Below are 17605 nucleotides of genomic sequence, written 5' to 3'. Positions count from 1 at the left end.
GTAAAGTTTACTCCATTTTCCTACTTCATCGTTAAACATATGCAGGTCAGTGTAACTCTCCCACTATTTGTGTGTGACGGACTGGCACGCTCTTCAGGGTTGTTTCCCCGCCTTGGGCTCAAGGCCCGGACCCTGATTAAGTCTTTTTTCAGTTATTTCCTGCTATTGCTCAGACTGTTACACATATACTTCACTTGAAATGTGAACTGGAAAAAAATGAAATTGGACGTAAATACAAAAATAAAATGAAACCTGAAATGTGTGAAGCATTTCGAGATACTGGTGGTGATCAGTGAGGAGAAAGGTCTGGAAAATATGACTATGTAAATAGAAAGGTTTTCTTTTTCTTCTTCTTCTTCTTCTGCTCCCATTAGCGGTCGCCACAGCGGATCATCTTCCTCCATATCTTTCTGTCCTCTGCATCTTGTAAATAGAAAGGTTTTGTGTTTTGTTTATTGAAAAGTCTGCTCTTTGAAATGTTTGTATGTCTTAAAGCCTTCGCTTATTGGGACAGCAAAGTGGTTGATGATGTAAATAGATTTTTGTGTTTATTTTAATTGCTGCCAATTTTGTTTTTATGAGGAAATGCCAAGTAAGCTCTTTGCATTTTTGATAAGAGCTGAAGTGCTAAATAAATGATATATTTTTGAAGTAAGAATGCAGTTGTGTATTTTTGTTTTCCATTCGTTAATTGAGGATGCCTGCTTTTGTAAAAACTGGAGCAATGGTATGGCATTGCTAAACTCCACAATGCATGGTGGTCGGTCCAACCCTCCTCTGCCCACGGACGCCATACGCTCATCACTGTGCTTACATTCTGCCTGACATGTTCATTGATGTCCCAGAAAGAGCCTGTCTTCCCACATTGCCACTATTTTCTCTTTTTTAAAGTCCGAGACCTGGACGTGTGGCTGTCGTCCTCTTTTCAGGGGGCATGTTTGATCTCCAGAAGTCCACTAATTGCCCAGCAATCACTCAGTGAGGTTCCCATTGCAGGTGCCTTTTATACCCACTGTGTGAGAGTTGAGGAGGCGTAACTTGCGCTGTTCATTGCGTGAGAGCCAGCCTGACCACAGACAGACAGACACCGTTCTTAAGTCCACCACACACGCTTTGTTTACAATATTTACAAGTTCACAAGTCCCGCACAAGATATTGTGCTCCAGCACCAAACACCCTTTACTTCCTGGGCCTTCTCTCCTTTCTCCGAAGCCTTGTCCTCTTCCTCCCGACTTTCGCTCTTCGATTGCCGTGCTCCAGGTGCCCCTTGATGAACTTACGCATGCACTACCTGGTGTGGCAGAAGCGCTGCCTTCCAGGGCTCCAGGATTCAGCAGGCGCCCCCTGGTGGTGGCCACGGGCCCCTATAGGATTGAGCTTCCCAGGGGAAGATATAATCCTTCTTCCGGGTCCTTCCAGGCATCCTGGCTGGGTATGGTGCCGAGCCGCCACAATTGGCATACTTTATGTGTTGTACTCGTAATCATTTTCACTCTTGACCATAACCATCTCTCCTGCAAGTTTAGGTCCAATATGACGTTTTTGCCAACTTTGCAATATAAATGGCAGGCAGTGTACGGTGATCCTCGCTATATCGCGCTTCGACTTTTGCGGCTTCACTCCATCGCGGATTTTTAAATGTAAGCATATCTAAATATATATCACAGAATTTTGCTGGTTCATGGATTTCTGCGGACAATGGGTCTTTTAATTTATGGTCCATGCTTCCTCAGCTGCTTTGCCCAGTTGATTTCATACAAGGGACGCTACTGCAAGATGGCTGAGAAGCTACCCAATCAGAGCACGTATTACATATTAAATAAAACTCCTCAATGATATACGATATCTTCCCGTGCGGTTGAAAGCCCAAACAGCACGTATTGATTTTTGATTGTTTGCTTTTCTCTCTCTGTCTCTCTGACATTCTCTGCTCCAGACGGAGGGGCTGCTCGCACACTGGCCTAGAGGATACGGACGCTCCTCTAAAAAATGCTGACAGACTACCTTCACATTGCTCCCTTCCTTGTAGCTGCTTTGTCCGGCGGTGCCTCGCATACTTAAAAGCCCAACAGCACGTATTGATTTTTAATTATTTGCTTTTCTCGCTCTCTCCCTCTCTCTGACATTCTCTGCTCCTGACGTGCACTCCTTTGAAGAGGAAGATCTGTTTGCATTCTTTTAATTCTGAGAAAGAACGGTCATCTCTGTCTTGTCATGGAGCACAGTTTAAACTTTTGACTAAAGGGTGTTGTTTCATGTCTAGAGGGCTCTAATAATGTTAAAAAACGTATTTGGAAGGTTGTAAACAGGTTTTCTATGCTCTAACTGTGAAAATATCCATCCACCCATCCATTGTCTAACCCGCTGAATCCCAACACAGGGCACAAGGCAGGAACCAATCTTGAGCAGGCTGCGAAAATATTTGATCTATAAATAAAGAATCCTACTTCGTGGAAATCCATTTATCGCGGCAGAGTCTGGAACGGATTAACCGCGATAAACGAGGGTTGACTGTATTTTAATATACAGTACTTCTTGTAAGTAAGTCCCTCTAGATTTAGAAATTACAACACAAACCTTATGCAAAGAATTAACGAAGAATGAGCTGGGTGAGAATTTGTCTGGCAAAAGGAGATTCTAATTTAACTAATTCCAGCAAATACACCTTCGATCTGACCAGTGCCTACAGTACATATTTATTTGTTACAAGTGTAATAGCATTGTTTAATTTCCTCCCTGTCTTCATATCACTGTCAACAATTAAACACACGCACACACACCTGTGGGGTATGGGAGTTAAACTGCAAAGTCCACACACAGTGTGGTCAGGCCAAGGGTTCGAGTGCGTAAAGCAGCAGCACTAAGCAATGAGCGTCCTGCGGCCTAAAGTGAGGCGACATCTGCCTGTGTTTCTGCATTAGGGATGGCAGTCGTACAACACACCCAGGAATCCTGTATGTTCCATCTTTATGATAGTTACTGAAGAATTGAATGTTTTAATATTGATGATAATAATGTACTGCCTTCTGGTAAGTTTAGCAAATGCAAAGCTGTAGTTATCACAGCTCAATGTCCTCTTATTTGGAGTGCAGATCTTTATGCCCTATTAAACCCAACTTACAGCTGGCATCTTTATCCATTAACGTTAGCTGATGAGGACTTTCTAAAATTCTTTTCCACATAAATTGATATTTTCTTAGCGATCCACAACAACAACATTTATTTCTAGAGCACATTTTCATACAAACAATGTAGCTCAACTTTACATGATGAAGAAAGAGAAAAAAGACAAAATAAATTAGAATTAAAATCAGAGAACACTAATTAACATAGAATAAGAGTAAAGTCTGAAATAAAAACTCCAGACGGCTGGAGAGAAAAAATAAAATCTGCAGGGGCTCAGAGGCCACGAGACCACCTGGCCCCCTCTAGGCATTCTACCTGACATCAATGACCTCAGCCAGTCCTCTTTGTATTCAGGGTTCTCATTAAAGAACTTGATGATGACGGTCACGTGGACTTCTGGCTTTTAATCCATCAATGTAGGGACATCACGGTGCTTTGATTAGGTGGTGATGGTGCAGGTCGCCACCCCAGAAAACTGGGAAAAGAAACAGAAGAGAGAGTAGGGGTCAGTACGGATTTTAAAGCCCTCATGAATAGTTATGATAATAAATTGAATATACAGAGCATCAGGATTAAATTAAAATGAAGTTATGAAAAGGCCATGTCACAGTAATGTGTTTTCAGCAGTGTTTTAAAGTGCTCCACTGTATCAGCCTGGCGAATTCCTATTGGCAGGCTATTCCAGATTTGAGGTGCATAGCAGCAGAAGGCCGCCCGCCTCACCACTTCTTTTAAGTTTAGCTTTTTGAATTCTGAGCAGACACTCATTTGAAGATCTAAGGTTACGATTTGGAATATAAGGAGTCAGACATTCAGATATATAAGATGGAGCAGATTATTTAAGGCTTTATAAACCATAAGCAGTATTTTAAAGTCAATTCTGAACGACACAGGTAACCAGTGTAGTGACATCAGAACTGAGGTGATGTGTTCAGATTTTCTGTTCCTAGTTACGATTCTAGCAGCTCATTCTGCACTCGTTGCAGTCGATTGATGTCTTTTTTTTGGGTGGTCCTGACAGGAGTGTGTTACGGTAATCTAGTCGAATGAAAAAGATCGATGCTTCCCTAGAGATTTCTGCAGGAACACTCTGGGAAACACTGAAGATGGACAAAAAACTGCAGACTCTAAGGGCACCAGAACCGATTACAGAGTCTTCTAGAACTTCTCAGGAGCTTCTCTACTCAAGCTGCTGCCCCCGCGACCCGATCTCGGTTAAGTGGAAGAGGATGGATGGATAGCAGGAGCATATTACATAGCAAGTTGAGGCAATCTTAAGGAATAGGTTGGCTCTACAATCCATATTTGGTCTTTTCACTTCAAAAGAAACATAGCATCTTATTTTGAAGTCACATCATCAGCATTATGAAAACAGTCTAGTAAGATTTTAGCACAACAAATAATACATAAATTATTACAGAGACTAAAAGTGTAGGGGGAAACAAAACTAGGAAGCACAAAGTAATGGCAAAGTTACTAAAGGAATATTATAAGTGCTTACAGTACTGTACATTCTTACAAATAGCACTTCACATGGAAGAGCTCAACACCTCCGAGGCTCTCTGAAGTTCACGACGCCTGGACGTCGGCACAAAGCAGGAGAGCTGAAGGGGCAGATGATCAACCAGTGGAACTCACGTAGTGCCATTAATGTTAGAAGTGTTTATTAAGGCGAGAGAAAATAAAATTCTACCAGAAATGTTGATAACTGTTATCCCAAACAACAAAGATTTGCTGTGCATCACATAGACCAGTCTCACTTCTGAATAACTGATGAAAAGATATCGATGAACATTTTAACTGAAAGAGCACAGAAAGTGCTTCTCTCTACAATAGCCCAAGGTTCAGCCTGATTCATTAAAAACATCTTTGTCACTTGTTGAATGTAAAATATTCATGTACAGAATATGAATCTCCAGTGATCTTTGAATGCAGATAAGGCCTTTGATAAGAGCTGAATGAGGGTTACAGAACATTAGAGCACTTTAGACAAGAACAGGCCATTCAGCTCAGCAAAGCTCGCCAGTCCTCTCCACTTAGTTTTTCTAACATAACATCAAGTCGAGTTTTGAAAGTCCCTCAAGTCTTACTGTCTGCCACACTACTCTGTAGCTTATTCCAAGTGTCTATCGTTCTTTGAGTAAAGAAAAACTTCCTACTGTTTGTGCGAAATTTCCCCTGCACAAGTTTCCAGCTGTGTTCTTGATGAACTCATTTTAAAGTCACCATCTTGATCCACTGCACTAACTCCCTTCATCATTTAAAACACTTCAGTCAGGTCTCCTCTTAATATCCTGTAAAGGCTCAGCTCTTTTAATCTTTCCTCATAACTCATCCCCTGTAGCCCTGAATCAGCCCAGTCGCTCTTCTCTGGACCTTCTCTTGTGCTGCTTTGTCTTTTTTGTAGCCTGGAGACCAAAACTGCACCCAGGACTCCAGATGAGGCCTCACCAGTGTGTTATAAAGACTTGAGCAGAACCTCCTGTGACTTGTACTCCACACATCAAGGCGCTATATAACCTGACATTCTGTTAGCCATCTTAATGGCTTCTGAACACTGTTGGGAAGTTGATAGCTCAGAGTCCACTATGACTCCTAAATCCTTCTCATAAGGTGGACTCTCGATTTTCCGACCGCCCATTGTGTATTCAAACCTCACATTTTTACTTCCTATGTGTAATTCTTTACATCTTTGCTGGCTGTTCAGAATAACTCCTGTCCTTGCCATGTGTTGCTCAATCTTATCCTTAATAATTCCTTCAATTAATTTTCCTGTGACGCTTGTTAAGCTTACTGGCCTATAGTTGCTTTGATCTGCCCTGTCACCCTTTTTATATAATGGGATGATATTTGCCATTTTCCAGTCCTTTGGAATCTCTCCATAGCACAGTGACTTCCTAAAAATATGTGTCATATATTTACTGTATTCTGCAAATTTGGGCCTGGCCCCACGATAAATGCATGTATTTAATTACTTTATACACTGATGGAGAACCCTCAGTTTGTAATAATAAACTTCAACTCTTTAAAATTAATTTTTCTTCACTGAATTCTCTGGTGAGATCATTTTTCACTGATTGTATCAGAACACTTTAAATATCTGGGAATTATTACATAGAAGGAAATATAAAGACCTCTTTAAACACAATTTTGGTAATATTATGAAAAACATCAAACAGGATATTAAGAGATCTTAGTTACCTGGGAATATCAATATTGTCAAAATGAAAATCCTCCCAAAGTTCATTTGTCTCTCTTGTTGATGGTAAACATTACGTTTTTCTTTACACAGAGAACCACAGACACCTAGGAATACGTTAGCAAGTAGTGTGGTGGACAGGAGAAGTTTAGGGACCTTCAGGACTCAACTAGACAGATAAGATTTGTTAGGCTGAATGGCCTGTTCTCTTCTGGATTGTTTTAATGTTCTTATCAGATCCTGTAAGTTTAAAATAAATCCTTCAACAAGAACACAGTTGTTGGAAACTCGGCAAGTGCACATGGAATAAAGTATCAAGGTGTCTGAGACATTACAGACCTTCACTCTCGACTTGAAGTTATTTTAGATAGATAGATAGATAGGAAAGGCGCTATATAATAGATAGATAGGTAGATAGATAGGAAAGGCACTATATGATAGATAGGTAGATAGATAGGAAAGGCGCTATATAATAGATAGATAGGAAAGGCACTATATAATAGATAGATAGATAGATAGGAAAGGCACTATATGATAGATAGATAGGAAAGGCACTATATGATAGATAGATAGATAGATAGGAAAGGCACTATATAATAGCTAGATAGATAGTTAGGAAAGGCACTATATAATAGATAGATAGATAGATAGGAAAGGCACTATATGATAGATAGGTAGATAGATAGGAAAGGCGCTATATAATAGATAGATAGATAGATAGATAGGAAAGGCACTATATGATAGATAGGGAGATAGATAGGAAAGGCGCTATATAATAGATAGATAGATAGATATGAAAGGCACTATATAATAGATAGATAGATAGATACTTTATTAATCCCAAGGGGAAATTCACATACTCCAGCAGCAGCATACTGATAAAGAACAATATTAAATTAAAGAGTGATAACAATGCAGGTATAACAGACAGACAATAACTTTGTATAAAGTTAACATTTATCCCCCCGGGTGGAATTAAAGAGTCACATAGTGTGGGGTCTCCTCAGTCTGTCACTGAAGCTGCTCCTCTGTCTGGAGATGATCCTGTTCAGTGGATTCTCCATGACTGACAGGAGTCTGCTCAGTGCCCGTCGCTCTGCCATGGATGTCAAACTGTCCAGCTCCGTGCCTACAACAGAGCCTGCCTTTTATACCAGTTTGTCCAGGTGTGAGGAGTCCTTCTTCTTTATGCTGCCTCCCCAGCACACCATCGTGTAGAAGAGGGCACTCGCCAAAACCATCTGATAGAACATCTGCAGCATCTTATTGCAGATGTTGAAAGACGCCAGTCTTCTAAGGAAGTATAGTCGGCTCTGTCCTTTCTTACATAGAGCATCAGTATTGGTAATCCAGTCCAGTTTATCACCCAGCTGCACTCCCAGATATTTAAAGGTCTGCACCCTCTGCACAGTCACCTCTGATGATCACGGGGTCCATGAGGGGCCTGGGCCTCCTAAAATCCACCACCAGCTCCTTGGTCTTGCTGGTGTTAAGATGTAAGTGGTTTGAGTCGCACCATTTAACAAAGTCCTTGGTTAGGTTCCTATACTCCTCCTCCTGCCCACTCCTGATGCAGCCAACTTTTGCACGTGGCAGGACTTTTTTAGTGAATCTAGGTTAGCAGGATAGGAGAGCTTGTTGGGATGAAGGGCCTGTTCTTGTCACCATTGTTCTATTGTTTATCAAGTACTTCCCTCACTAGACCATATGTTGAGGAGAAGTCCTACAGTTAAACTATTCTGGCAAAAATGATTCCTAACACCTTAAAAGTCATATTTGGGGGAATACCAGATGGCATAAATGCTGTGATATCTTCCGCACCGTGGTGATTGCACAAAGTCTTGTTTGGCTTACCCTCCATACCTGAGTGGGTGACTGATGCACTTAATGAAGGTCTGCTCAGGATTTTTTTTGGAACTTGGCAAGAACTCATTAATGTGGTCTTCAAAAACAGCATACAATAACAGCCATAGGTGAAGCTCAGGGAGTGTAGATGGGACACACGGATCACCGTCCTCCCTGTTACTGGTGTGTGGAATCACTAGAGTTTCTAGTTACTATTAATGAGTAAAATGTCAATGCCAGCAGAGTCGGGTTAAATTGATATAAACCGTAACGCTGTCTACAATGGAACAACACCATGTGGATTTAAAAAAAGTCAAGTCATGTAATTCTAAAACTTTAGGAGGAGCACCACAAGAACTGGCACAGGGTTCATTTCCTCTTTTCTCACACAACACACAAAAAATGTGTGAAACGAAGAAATTCAGAAATCAAAAAATCACACTAAAGAGTGACAAAGAGGACCTTCAAGTGATGGGGGCATCATGTCAGCTTATCAAAACCCTGTTCTCAATCCAGAGATAAGAGGCTGATGAAATGAATGGAGAAAGACTTGGAGAAGAGAGAGGATGAGGAGGGAAATGTGAAAGAAAGGAGGAGAAGAAAAGTAAGAGAAAGGAAAGAGGATGACTGGAGACACAATGGCAACGCCAGCATCCTGTGCCCAGTCACTTTCCAGGTGAAGTCGGCACCTTTCTCTTGTGAACAGACACTCTGTTCCTACCTTATGCCTGATGTGAATACCCTGAAATGGATTCAATGGAAGGATGGATGTGGAACTTCAGAGAAAGAGGGAAAAGAGGGAAAGCTAGTGAACAAGAGAGAGGATTAAAAAGATGGCTGGGTGAATGGAGAGACCTCAGACGTGCCCAGCATTGTGCATTCTTTTTCTGTAGACAATACTCCGAGAAGAGCACACATCTGAACAAATGATCTTCATGCAGGAAACAGTGAGAGCTTCAGAGCCACAGCAGAGCGCAGAGCTGGAAGTGAAAACTGTAATGTCAGCAATGACGCCTGGATGTTGTAAGAGCAGCTTGAGAAACTCTTTACAATGGACAGAGCAACTGACGTTTTCTACAGCACAGCTGAAGTCACTGCGGTGGCCGAGACCCTCCTGTGTGAGGCAATTAAGAAATAGTTCACCCAGGGCATGCTGGGTAGTACCAGGGGGAGTGATAGCCAATAGTCCGTCTGCATTTGGAAAGTGTACGTCGATTGGACTGTTTCTTTTTTTATGTAATAACTAGTCAAGGTACCCAGCATCACCCTGGTATATTTGTGGAGTGGGTTAAGGAAACAAAGCAATGGTTTATTTGTTTTTTTTAAATTGTGACCCTGTTGTTCTTGCTAGCTGTCCCATGCGTCATCCACACTGCCTCTGCTCTCGTGAGTCAAGAATTTGCTCTTAACAGGTCTGATTAGATTCCAGAATTGCGGTAACTCCTTGCAGGGCCGTAGCCACGAATGCTGCCATGTCTGACTTGTTCTCTCAGTTCAAGGTGAACAGTTCATCGTGCTTAAACTACAAAGAAATGCTGACAAAGCAGGAGTTAAACAAAAACCGTTCGATTCTCCTTTGTGTTGTGCTTCACTTCCACTCTTGATCAAGCCTCACCCAACAGCCCCTGCAAAAGCACACGACGCTCCCTTTTATTTCACAGTAGAATGAAGCAGCACAGGGCATTGCCTGGGTAAGTAATGTCAAGCTGCGACCTCCTGGGGGCAAAATATTGGGTTCCAAAATAGTACACCTTGTCAGTTTTACAAATATACAAAATAATTGGGTCCAGATTGGGCAGTGTGCAGGATTGTAATACTTACTCTGAGCCAACAGGTGGCACTGGTGTGCAAACTGTGGCACGTTCGAGGTGTGGCAGACAAGTAATGAGACTGGCAACACTGCAGGCGATCTGGCAACGCTGCGCTGTTGTCCTTGATGGAGCCCGTGTATCAGTACGCTCTAATAGCTCAGTGCGAGTTTCAACTCCTTCCGTTAACTACGTGATTTTTGTGACTGCTATTAGCGAAGTTGCGTTTTTGGTTGTGCGTCACGCAAAATGGAACAGCGGAATTTGGAGCAACGTTGTGCCATTAAACAGCAAGTGTGACGTCTGAAAAGTTAAAACAGGCCGATGGGGAACATTCTTTATCCTGAGCTCAAGTTTTTCACTGGCACAAATCATTTTTGGAAGGCAGAAAACACGTTGAAGATGAACACCGTTCAGGGAGGACTTCAACTTCGAAAACCAATGAAAACATCGAACGTGTGAACACTCTTGTGAAATCAGACCGTCGTTTAACATTAAGAATGTTGAGTGAACAGTTAAATTTGAACAGATTTACCGGTCATCAAATTTTGACTGAACATTTGCACATGCGAAAGGTCTGTGCCAAAATGGCGCCGAAAAACCTCACAACTGAGCAGAAGGACATTCGAAAAAACAAGTGTCTTGATCTTCTTGACAGAATCGCTAATGAGCAAGATTTCTTAAGTCGTGTGGATTTTTCAATACGATCCTGAGACCAAGAGGCAAAGTCAGGAGTGGCACACTGCAAACTCTCCTCGACCAAAGAAAGCTCATTGAAGATCAAATCAATGCTGATTTGTTTTTTTGACAAAAGGGGAATCGTCCACAAAGAATTTGTTCCTCCTGGACAAACTGACAACCAAGTTTTTTATAAAGATGTCCTTGAAAGGCTCAGAAAAAGGGTCATTCGCGTGAGACCAGGCATTGCAGACAAATGGATGCTCCATCATGACAACACCCCACGTCACACTACCCTCTCCATAACAGAATTGTTGACCTCAAAAGGCATTCCTGTGGTTCCCCAGCCCCCTTATTCACCTGACCTCAGTCCGTGTGACTTTTTCCTTTTTCCTAAACTGAAAAATGTCCTCAAAGGACGTCATTTCGGGACTTTAGAAAACATTCAAAAGAGTGTAACGGACATGCTGAAGACCATACCGGTTGAAGACTTCCAGTGCTGCTACCAACAGTGGGAACAACGTCTCCATCGGTGTGGAGCTGCCCAAGGGAACTACTTTGAAGGGGATAACATTGATGTTTGAAAAATATAAAAACTTTGGTAAATAAAAAATCAGTCTCATTACTTTTCTGCCACACCTCGTAGAAGAAACAAAAACCCACTGGGACCCCCAAGGGTCAAAATTTTGGGTTCCAAAGCAGTCTACCTTATCCTAGAGAAGAAATATGCAACATTTTGTCTGAATCAGTTAAAGGATGTAGAATAGTATAAGGAATACACAGACATTCAATTTTATGTATATATATATATATATATATATATATATATATAATAGAATGTCTGTGTGTTCCTTATACATGTATATGTATGTATGTGTGTGTGTATATTTAAATATATACAAAAAATTATATCAGTTACCATCAATACAATATAATAATATACAATGTACCAAAGATATATTCATATTTATATAATAATTCAATGTATTTATTTCACATTTCAGCTTAATGTGCTTTACACCATAATACAATAAACCACAATAGGTCCCTTCAGTGTCCTCCTCAGGAGGTGAAGCTCAATTTAGCCACAAACCTGCCTTCCTCCCTACATTTTTGCCACTTGAGAACTTCAGGAAGGGTCTTTACTCTGATCGGGGCTTTCAAGAGACCGAGTGAGGAGTCTGAGTGTCTGGGCTTGTGAGGGTCCTGATAAAAACCAAAGAGCCAGGCCTTTAATGACCTCTTGGGCACGGCCATCGGCAGTGTGTCTGTCTGCGGAGAGAGTGTCGACCTCGTTGAGAGGTTTACTTAGCTCGGCAGTGACATTCACGTCTCTGGTGACTCTTTCTATGAAGTCAGTCGACGGATTGGGAGAGCCTGGGGGGCCATGAGGTCGCTGGTGCTCCCTGTCTTGCGAGATATGGACGCTATCCGGTGACCTGAGACGAAGACTGGACTCCTTCAGTACTGCGTCTTTTTGGAGAATTCTTGGGTACTGCTGGTTTGACTTCGTGTCAAACGAGTGGTTGATCATGGAATCCCGAATGAGGCACATTACCCTACATTGTGTGTGCCGTACGGTCATGTGACGCAGTTCCCTGTGGGTGGTCCGGTTTTCAGGATCTGCACTGATGAGGACCCGAGTGGCTGGACCAGGCCAAGGGGACTCCCATCTAATACCTGGCAGCGGCAGATACAGTAGATGGTCATTTCCAGAAAGTGGGACTGGATTGCGTGTCTGCCTGGGGGGGTTGCTAACCGGGACCCCGAGCTGGTTCATCGTGTGGTGTGGTCATGTGCTGACATGACCTGGACTGTACATAGTATGTATGATAAATATGTGAGCAGAGCCAATCAGTCCATTAGGTATGGGCAGCTGCCTAGGGCGGTGTCCCCCATTTATGTAACTCAAACAGTGCCCACTGCGGAATCCCCAAACCCACCCATCCATTCTATCAACACCGAGGGGTGTAGTTTTTGTAACTCAAGGGGCATGTAATACAGACCCCTATGTTCTTGAAGTCCTATAATAACAAATGTGCTGAGGACCAGCACTGCGTACAAGTAACCGTTAAGATTAGCGTGGCTATACTGTTGGGCCCCTGAGCAAGACCCTTAACCTGCTGTGAGAAAAGCGCTATATAAATGCAAAGAATTATCATCATTATTATTATTATACATCTATTGAAAGCAGTCAGAGTGACATAACTAATAATCAGTATATTTTACTGCATGGCATGCTACAAGCACCCTGAGCAGAGTGGGGTCCTGCCTTGTGTGCCCCTGAATTAGTTGATGGGTGTTTGAGGACGAATGTCTGCCTTCATCCTGACGTGATACAAGACCCACTCAAGTCTCGATGAAGCTTTCATGATCGCCCAGGCGCATGCAGCAGGACGATGTTGCATTCCGTTTTCTTCATCCTGATACAAACCAAAAAAGTGCCCAGCAGCCTCTACCGCCATGCTTTAGAAATGCAAAGTGCCCGTGATGAAATGAGAGAAATCAAATAAAACACAAATACAATACAGCTGCTCAACAAGAGTTTCATTCTTCTGTCAAATTTCAGAGACCCGTTTTCTTCTACTGTATTTGAACAGAATACAGGATGAAATATGGCGATGGAATAAAAATAAAAAAAAAAACCCAAAATGACAAAATATCACAGAAGTGAAAGGGGACGTTGACTTGTAGCGTGTATCCTGCTAACATTTGTGCTCTGACTCACACACAGCCAAACATTACAGGATGGCGCAATCAAACCGGAAAACAGCTGCAGGGCAAATCATCCCCACAAGCTTCAGACGGAAGAGGAGCTCCCATCAGTCCATCTTTGTGTGGAGACGTTTGTGCCCTAAAATACGTTTGCACTTTGCCAAAACTGAAAACAACTGAATGGCCACTCTCTGTGTTCACAAGGCAGCCTTTTCATGGTCTTCGTGTAACAGGACACTCCACCCCTCGCTCACCCGTTTAGGTAGGGGGTGTCGGGGGGCTTTCCCTCTGACAGCCAACGACCCAGCGTGCTTGCATTTATAGTAGAGTCACCTCTGCCAGCTGCTCAATTATAGAGGAGTGAACGTCATGGAATGGCAGGCCATCCACTTCCATTCCAAGATTCCCGGTCTTCCCACTCCGACTTCCAAATTTGACCAGGATTTCCAATAGTTTTTCTTCCTGAAACATAAACATGGGAATCAACTCTTAGTCACGACTCTTGTTTTATAGATAGATAGGAAATGCACTATATGACAAATGGAAACAACTTTATTTCACCCAAAGGAAAACGTTATCTCTTAAAAGCGCATGGTGACTGGTCAATTTACTAAACAGAGCCGACCAATGGCGGGATTCAGTTCCCTCAGTTTAATACAATATTGAAACACAGTAACATTACACAGTACTAAGCAACAATGTGTACTGCACATAGCATTCTTTTTAAATATGTCATAAGAGCAATTTTTTTTTTATTATTTTTTGTTTTAGCCATTCTTGCAGTATCGCATGTACAACAGGAAACCAGCGTTGATATTAATCTACTTGGTGTCTGCAGGCCCTTCTGTTTTCTACAGATTTTTCACCTGCACCTGTTTATCAGGGTGATGATGGGCCATTGTGGAAGAAAATTATGAATACAGACAACCACTGGAATGCTCCAATTTAAACAATAAAACACAGGCAGGAGAAAGCGTCAATCGTTATTCTTTATCTAAATCTCTGCACAGGCAAAAAAAGTGTCCTCTGTGCTCTATTCATACAATCCATTGATTAGGTCACTATTCTTTAAAAAGAATTCATTACATTATCAGAAAACCTTTAACATGATTGCTTACACCTAGTTGTTAACGGGGCATCCAGATGTTGATACCTTAGTCCTGTTTGCTTAGGATGTACATGACATTTTTAATGTATTATTTTTATTCTTGTTTTAGGAGATGTGTGAGTTTCTCTACGCACACACTGTGTCTCATGGTCAAAAAGAAAAGAACAATGGCCTATATACACAGTCATATGAAAAAGTTCAATTCTTTGGATTTTTGTTAATCATTGGCTGAGCTTTCACAGTAGCAACTTCCTTTTAATATCTGACATGCCTGATGGAAACAGTAGGATTTCAGCAGGGACATTAAGTTTATTGGATTAACAGAAAATATGCACCATGCATCATAACAAAATTAGACAGGTGCATAAATGTGGGCACCCAACAGAGATATGACATCAGTACTCAGTTGAGCCTCCTTTTGCAAATCTAACAGCCTGTAGACGCTGTCCTCCTATAGCCTTTGATGAGTGTCTGGATTCTGCATGGAGGTATTGTTGACCATTCTTCCATATAAAATCTCTCCAGTTCAGTTCAATGTGATGGCTGCTGAGCATGGACAGCCTGCTTCAAATCATCCCATAGATTTTCGATGATATTCAAGTCAAGGGACTGTGACGGCCATTCCAGAACATTGTACTTCTCCCTCTGCATGAATGCCTTTGTAGATTTTGAACTGTGTTTTGGGTCATTGTCTTGTTGGAATATCCAACCCCTGCGTAACTTCAACTTTGTGACTGATGCTTGAACATTATCCTGAAGAATTTGTTGATATTGGGTTGAATTCATCCGACCCTCGACTTTAACAAGGGCCCCAGTCTCTGAACTGGCCACACAGCCCCACAGCATGATGGGACCTCCACCAAATCTGACAGTAGGTAGCAGGTGTTTTTCTTGAAATGTGGTGTTCTTCTTCCGCCATTGCAAAGTGCTTTGTGTTATGACCAAATAACTCAATTTTTGTCTCATCAGTCCAAAGCACTTTGTTCCAAAATGAATCTGGCTTGTCTAAATGAGCATTTGATACAACAAGCGACTCTGTTTGTGGTGTGAGTGCAGAAAGGGCTTCTTTCTCATCACCCTGCCATACAGATGTTCTTTGTGCAAATTGCGCTGAATTGTAGAACGATGTACAGATACACCATCTGCAGCGAGATGTTCTTGCAGGTCTTTGGAGGTGATCTGTGGGTTGTCTGTATCCATTCTCACAATCCTGCTCATATGCCGCTCCTGTATTTTTCTTGGCCTGCCAGACCTGCTGGGTTTAACAGCAACTGTGCCTGTGGCCTTCCATTTCCTGATTCCATTCCTTACAGTTGAAACTGACAGTTTAAACCTCTGAGATAACTTTTTGTAGCCTTCCCCTAAACCACGAGACTGAACAATCTTTGTTTTCAGATCTTTTGAGAGTTTCTTTGAGGATCCCATGCTGTCTGTCACTCTTCAGAAGAGAGTCAAAGGGAAGGAAGCACAACTTGCAATTGACCACCTTAAATACCTTTTACCACTCATGACTGGACACTCCTGTCTATGAAGTTAAAGGTGCAACAAGCTAATCCACTCAATTTGGTGTTGCAAGTAATCAGCATTGAGCAGTGACAGGCGTTCAAATCAGCACAATGACAAGGGGACCCACATTTCTGCACAGCCAGTTTTTCACATTTGATTTAATTTCATACAACTAAATACGGCTTCACTAAAAACCATTGTTTGGAAAACACCCCCCAGTATTCGGATGTTCCTAGGAAATGAAAGACATACCACTGATATCTTTTTTGTTGAAAGTAAATTATTATGCAGGCTGAGAGGGGTTCCCAAACTTTTTCATATGACTGTAAATATATATATATATATATATATATATACACTGTACATATATATATATATATATATATATATATATATATATATATACAGTTTATATGGAAGAGAAGGTCTGTCATACGGTTTGCATATTTGCAGCTGGAGATCCATAAAGGGAGAAGACGAGTTACGTGTCATAAAGTAGTTTTTTATTTCTGAGCTTTCAACCCCTGCCAGGGGTTAATGCTTAGACTTACAAGAATTAATAGGTTTGATCACAGTAACCCGCTCTCACCTCGGAGTACTGCATCCTCCAACCATCCTTCTGCTGATACCAGCATAGGTGAGACATCCCCACCCACAATTACAGCAGCCCAGGTGAGCAGAGAGCTGAAAAGACTTTGTGCCAGCAAAGCAGCGGGTCCAGATGGAGTATCGCCACGATTGCTGAAGGCCTGTGCGTTGGAATTGGGGAGTCCTCTACAGCGCATCTTCAACCTGAGCCTGGAACAGGGGAGAGTCCCAAGGCTTTGGAAAACATCTTGTATCACTCCTGTCCCAAAGGTATCACGTCCTAGTGAGCTGAATGACTTCCGGCCTGTTGCTCTGACCTCACATCTGATGAAGACCATGGAGCGGCTGCTGCTTCACCACCTGAGGCCACAGGTCCGCCACGCCCTCGACCCTCTGCAGTTCGCATACCAGGAGAAGGTGGGAGCGGTGGATGCCATCATCTATATGCTTCACCGATCCCTCTCCCACCTGGACAGAGGCAGTGGTGCTATTGGTGTTTTTGGACTTCTCTAGCGCCTTCAACACCATCCAACCTCTGCTCCTTAGAGACAAGCTGACTGAGATGGGAGTAGACTCACACCTGGTGGCATGGATTGTGGACTATCTTACAGACAGACCTCAGTATGTGCGTCTCGGGAACTGCAGGTCTGACATTGTGTTCAGCAATACAGCGGCGCCGCAGGGGACTGTACTTTCTCCGGTCCTGTTCAATCTATATACATCAGACTTCCAATATGACTCGGAGTCCTGTCACGTGCAAAAGTGGGCTGCATCAGGAGTGGGCAGGAGGAGGAGTACAGAAAGTTAATCAAAGACTTTGTTAAATGGTGCGACTCAAACCACTTACACCTTAACACCAGCAAGACTAAGGAGCTGGTGCTGGATTATAGGAGGCCCAGGCCCCTCATGGACCCTGTGATCATCAGAGGTGACTGTGTGGAGAGGGTACAGACCTATAAATATCTGGGAGTGCAGCTGGATGACAAATTGGACTGGACTGCCAATACTGATGCTCTATGTAAGAAAGGTCAG

At 42.4% G+C, this 17605-nt stretch overlaps 2 protein-coding genes across 6 annotated transcripts in view; one reads left to right on the top strand and one right to left on the bottom strand.

Moving 5' to 3' along the window:
* LOC120518649 (ovarian cancer G-protein coupled receptor 1) overlaps nucleotides 1-17605 on the top strand; it is a 79158-nt gene that overhangs the window by 59417 nt on the left and 2136 nt on the right. The window lies entirely within an intron of this gene.
* Nucleotides 11945-17605, bottom strand: part of dglucy (D-glutamate cyclase) — a 90884-nt gene continuing 85223 nt past the window's right edge. For all 5 annotated transcript variants that reach the window (XM_039741536.1, XM_039741538.1, XM_039741541.1 and 2 more), the window contains one exon: nucleotides 11945-13833. In XM_039741536.1, the coding sequence (XP_039597470.1) occupies nucleotides 13690-13833 (144 nt within the window). In that variant the 3' untranslated portion in view covers nucleotides 11945-13689. The remainder of the gene's footprint in view (nucleotides 13834-17605) is intronic.

This window comes from Polypterus senegalus, chromosome 18 (genome assembly GCF_016835505.1).
Source record: "Polypterus senegalus isolate Bchr_013 chromosome 18, ASM1683550v1, whole genome shotgun sequence".
In the NCBI taxonomy this organism is placed as follows: Eukaryota; Metazoa; Chordata; class Cladistia; order Polypteriformes; family Polypteridae; genus Polypterus; species Polypterus senegalus.
Note: the sequence above shows the minus strand (reverse complement) of the source record. Positions and strands in the feature narration are given on the sequence as shown.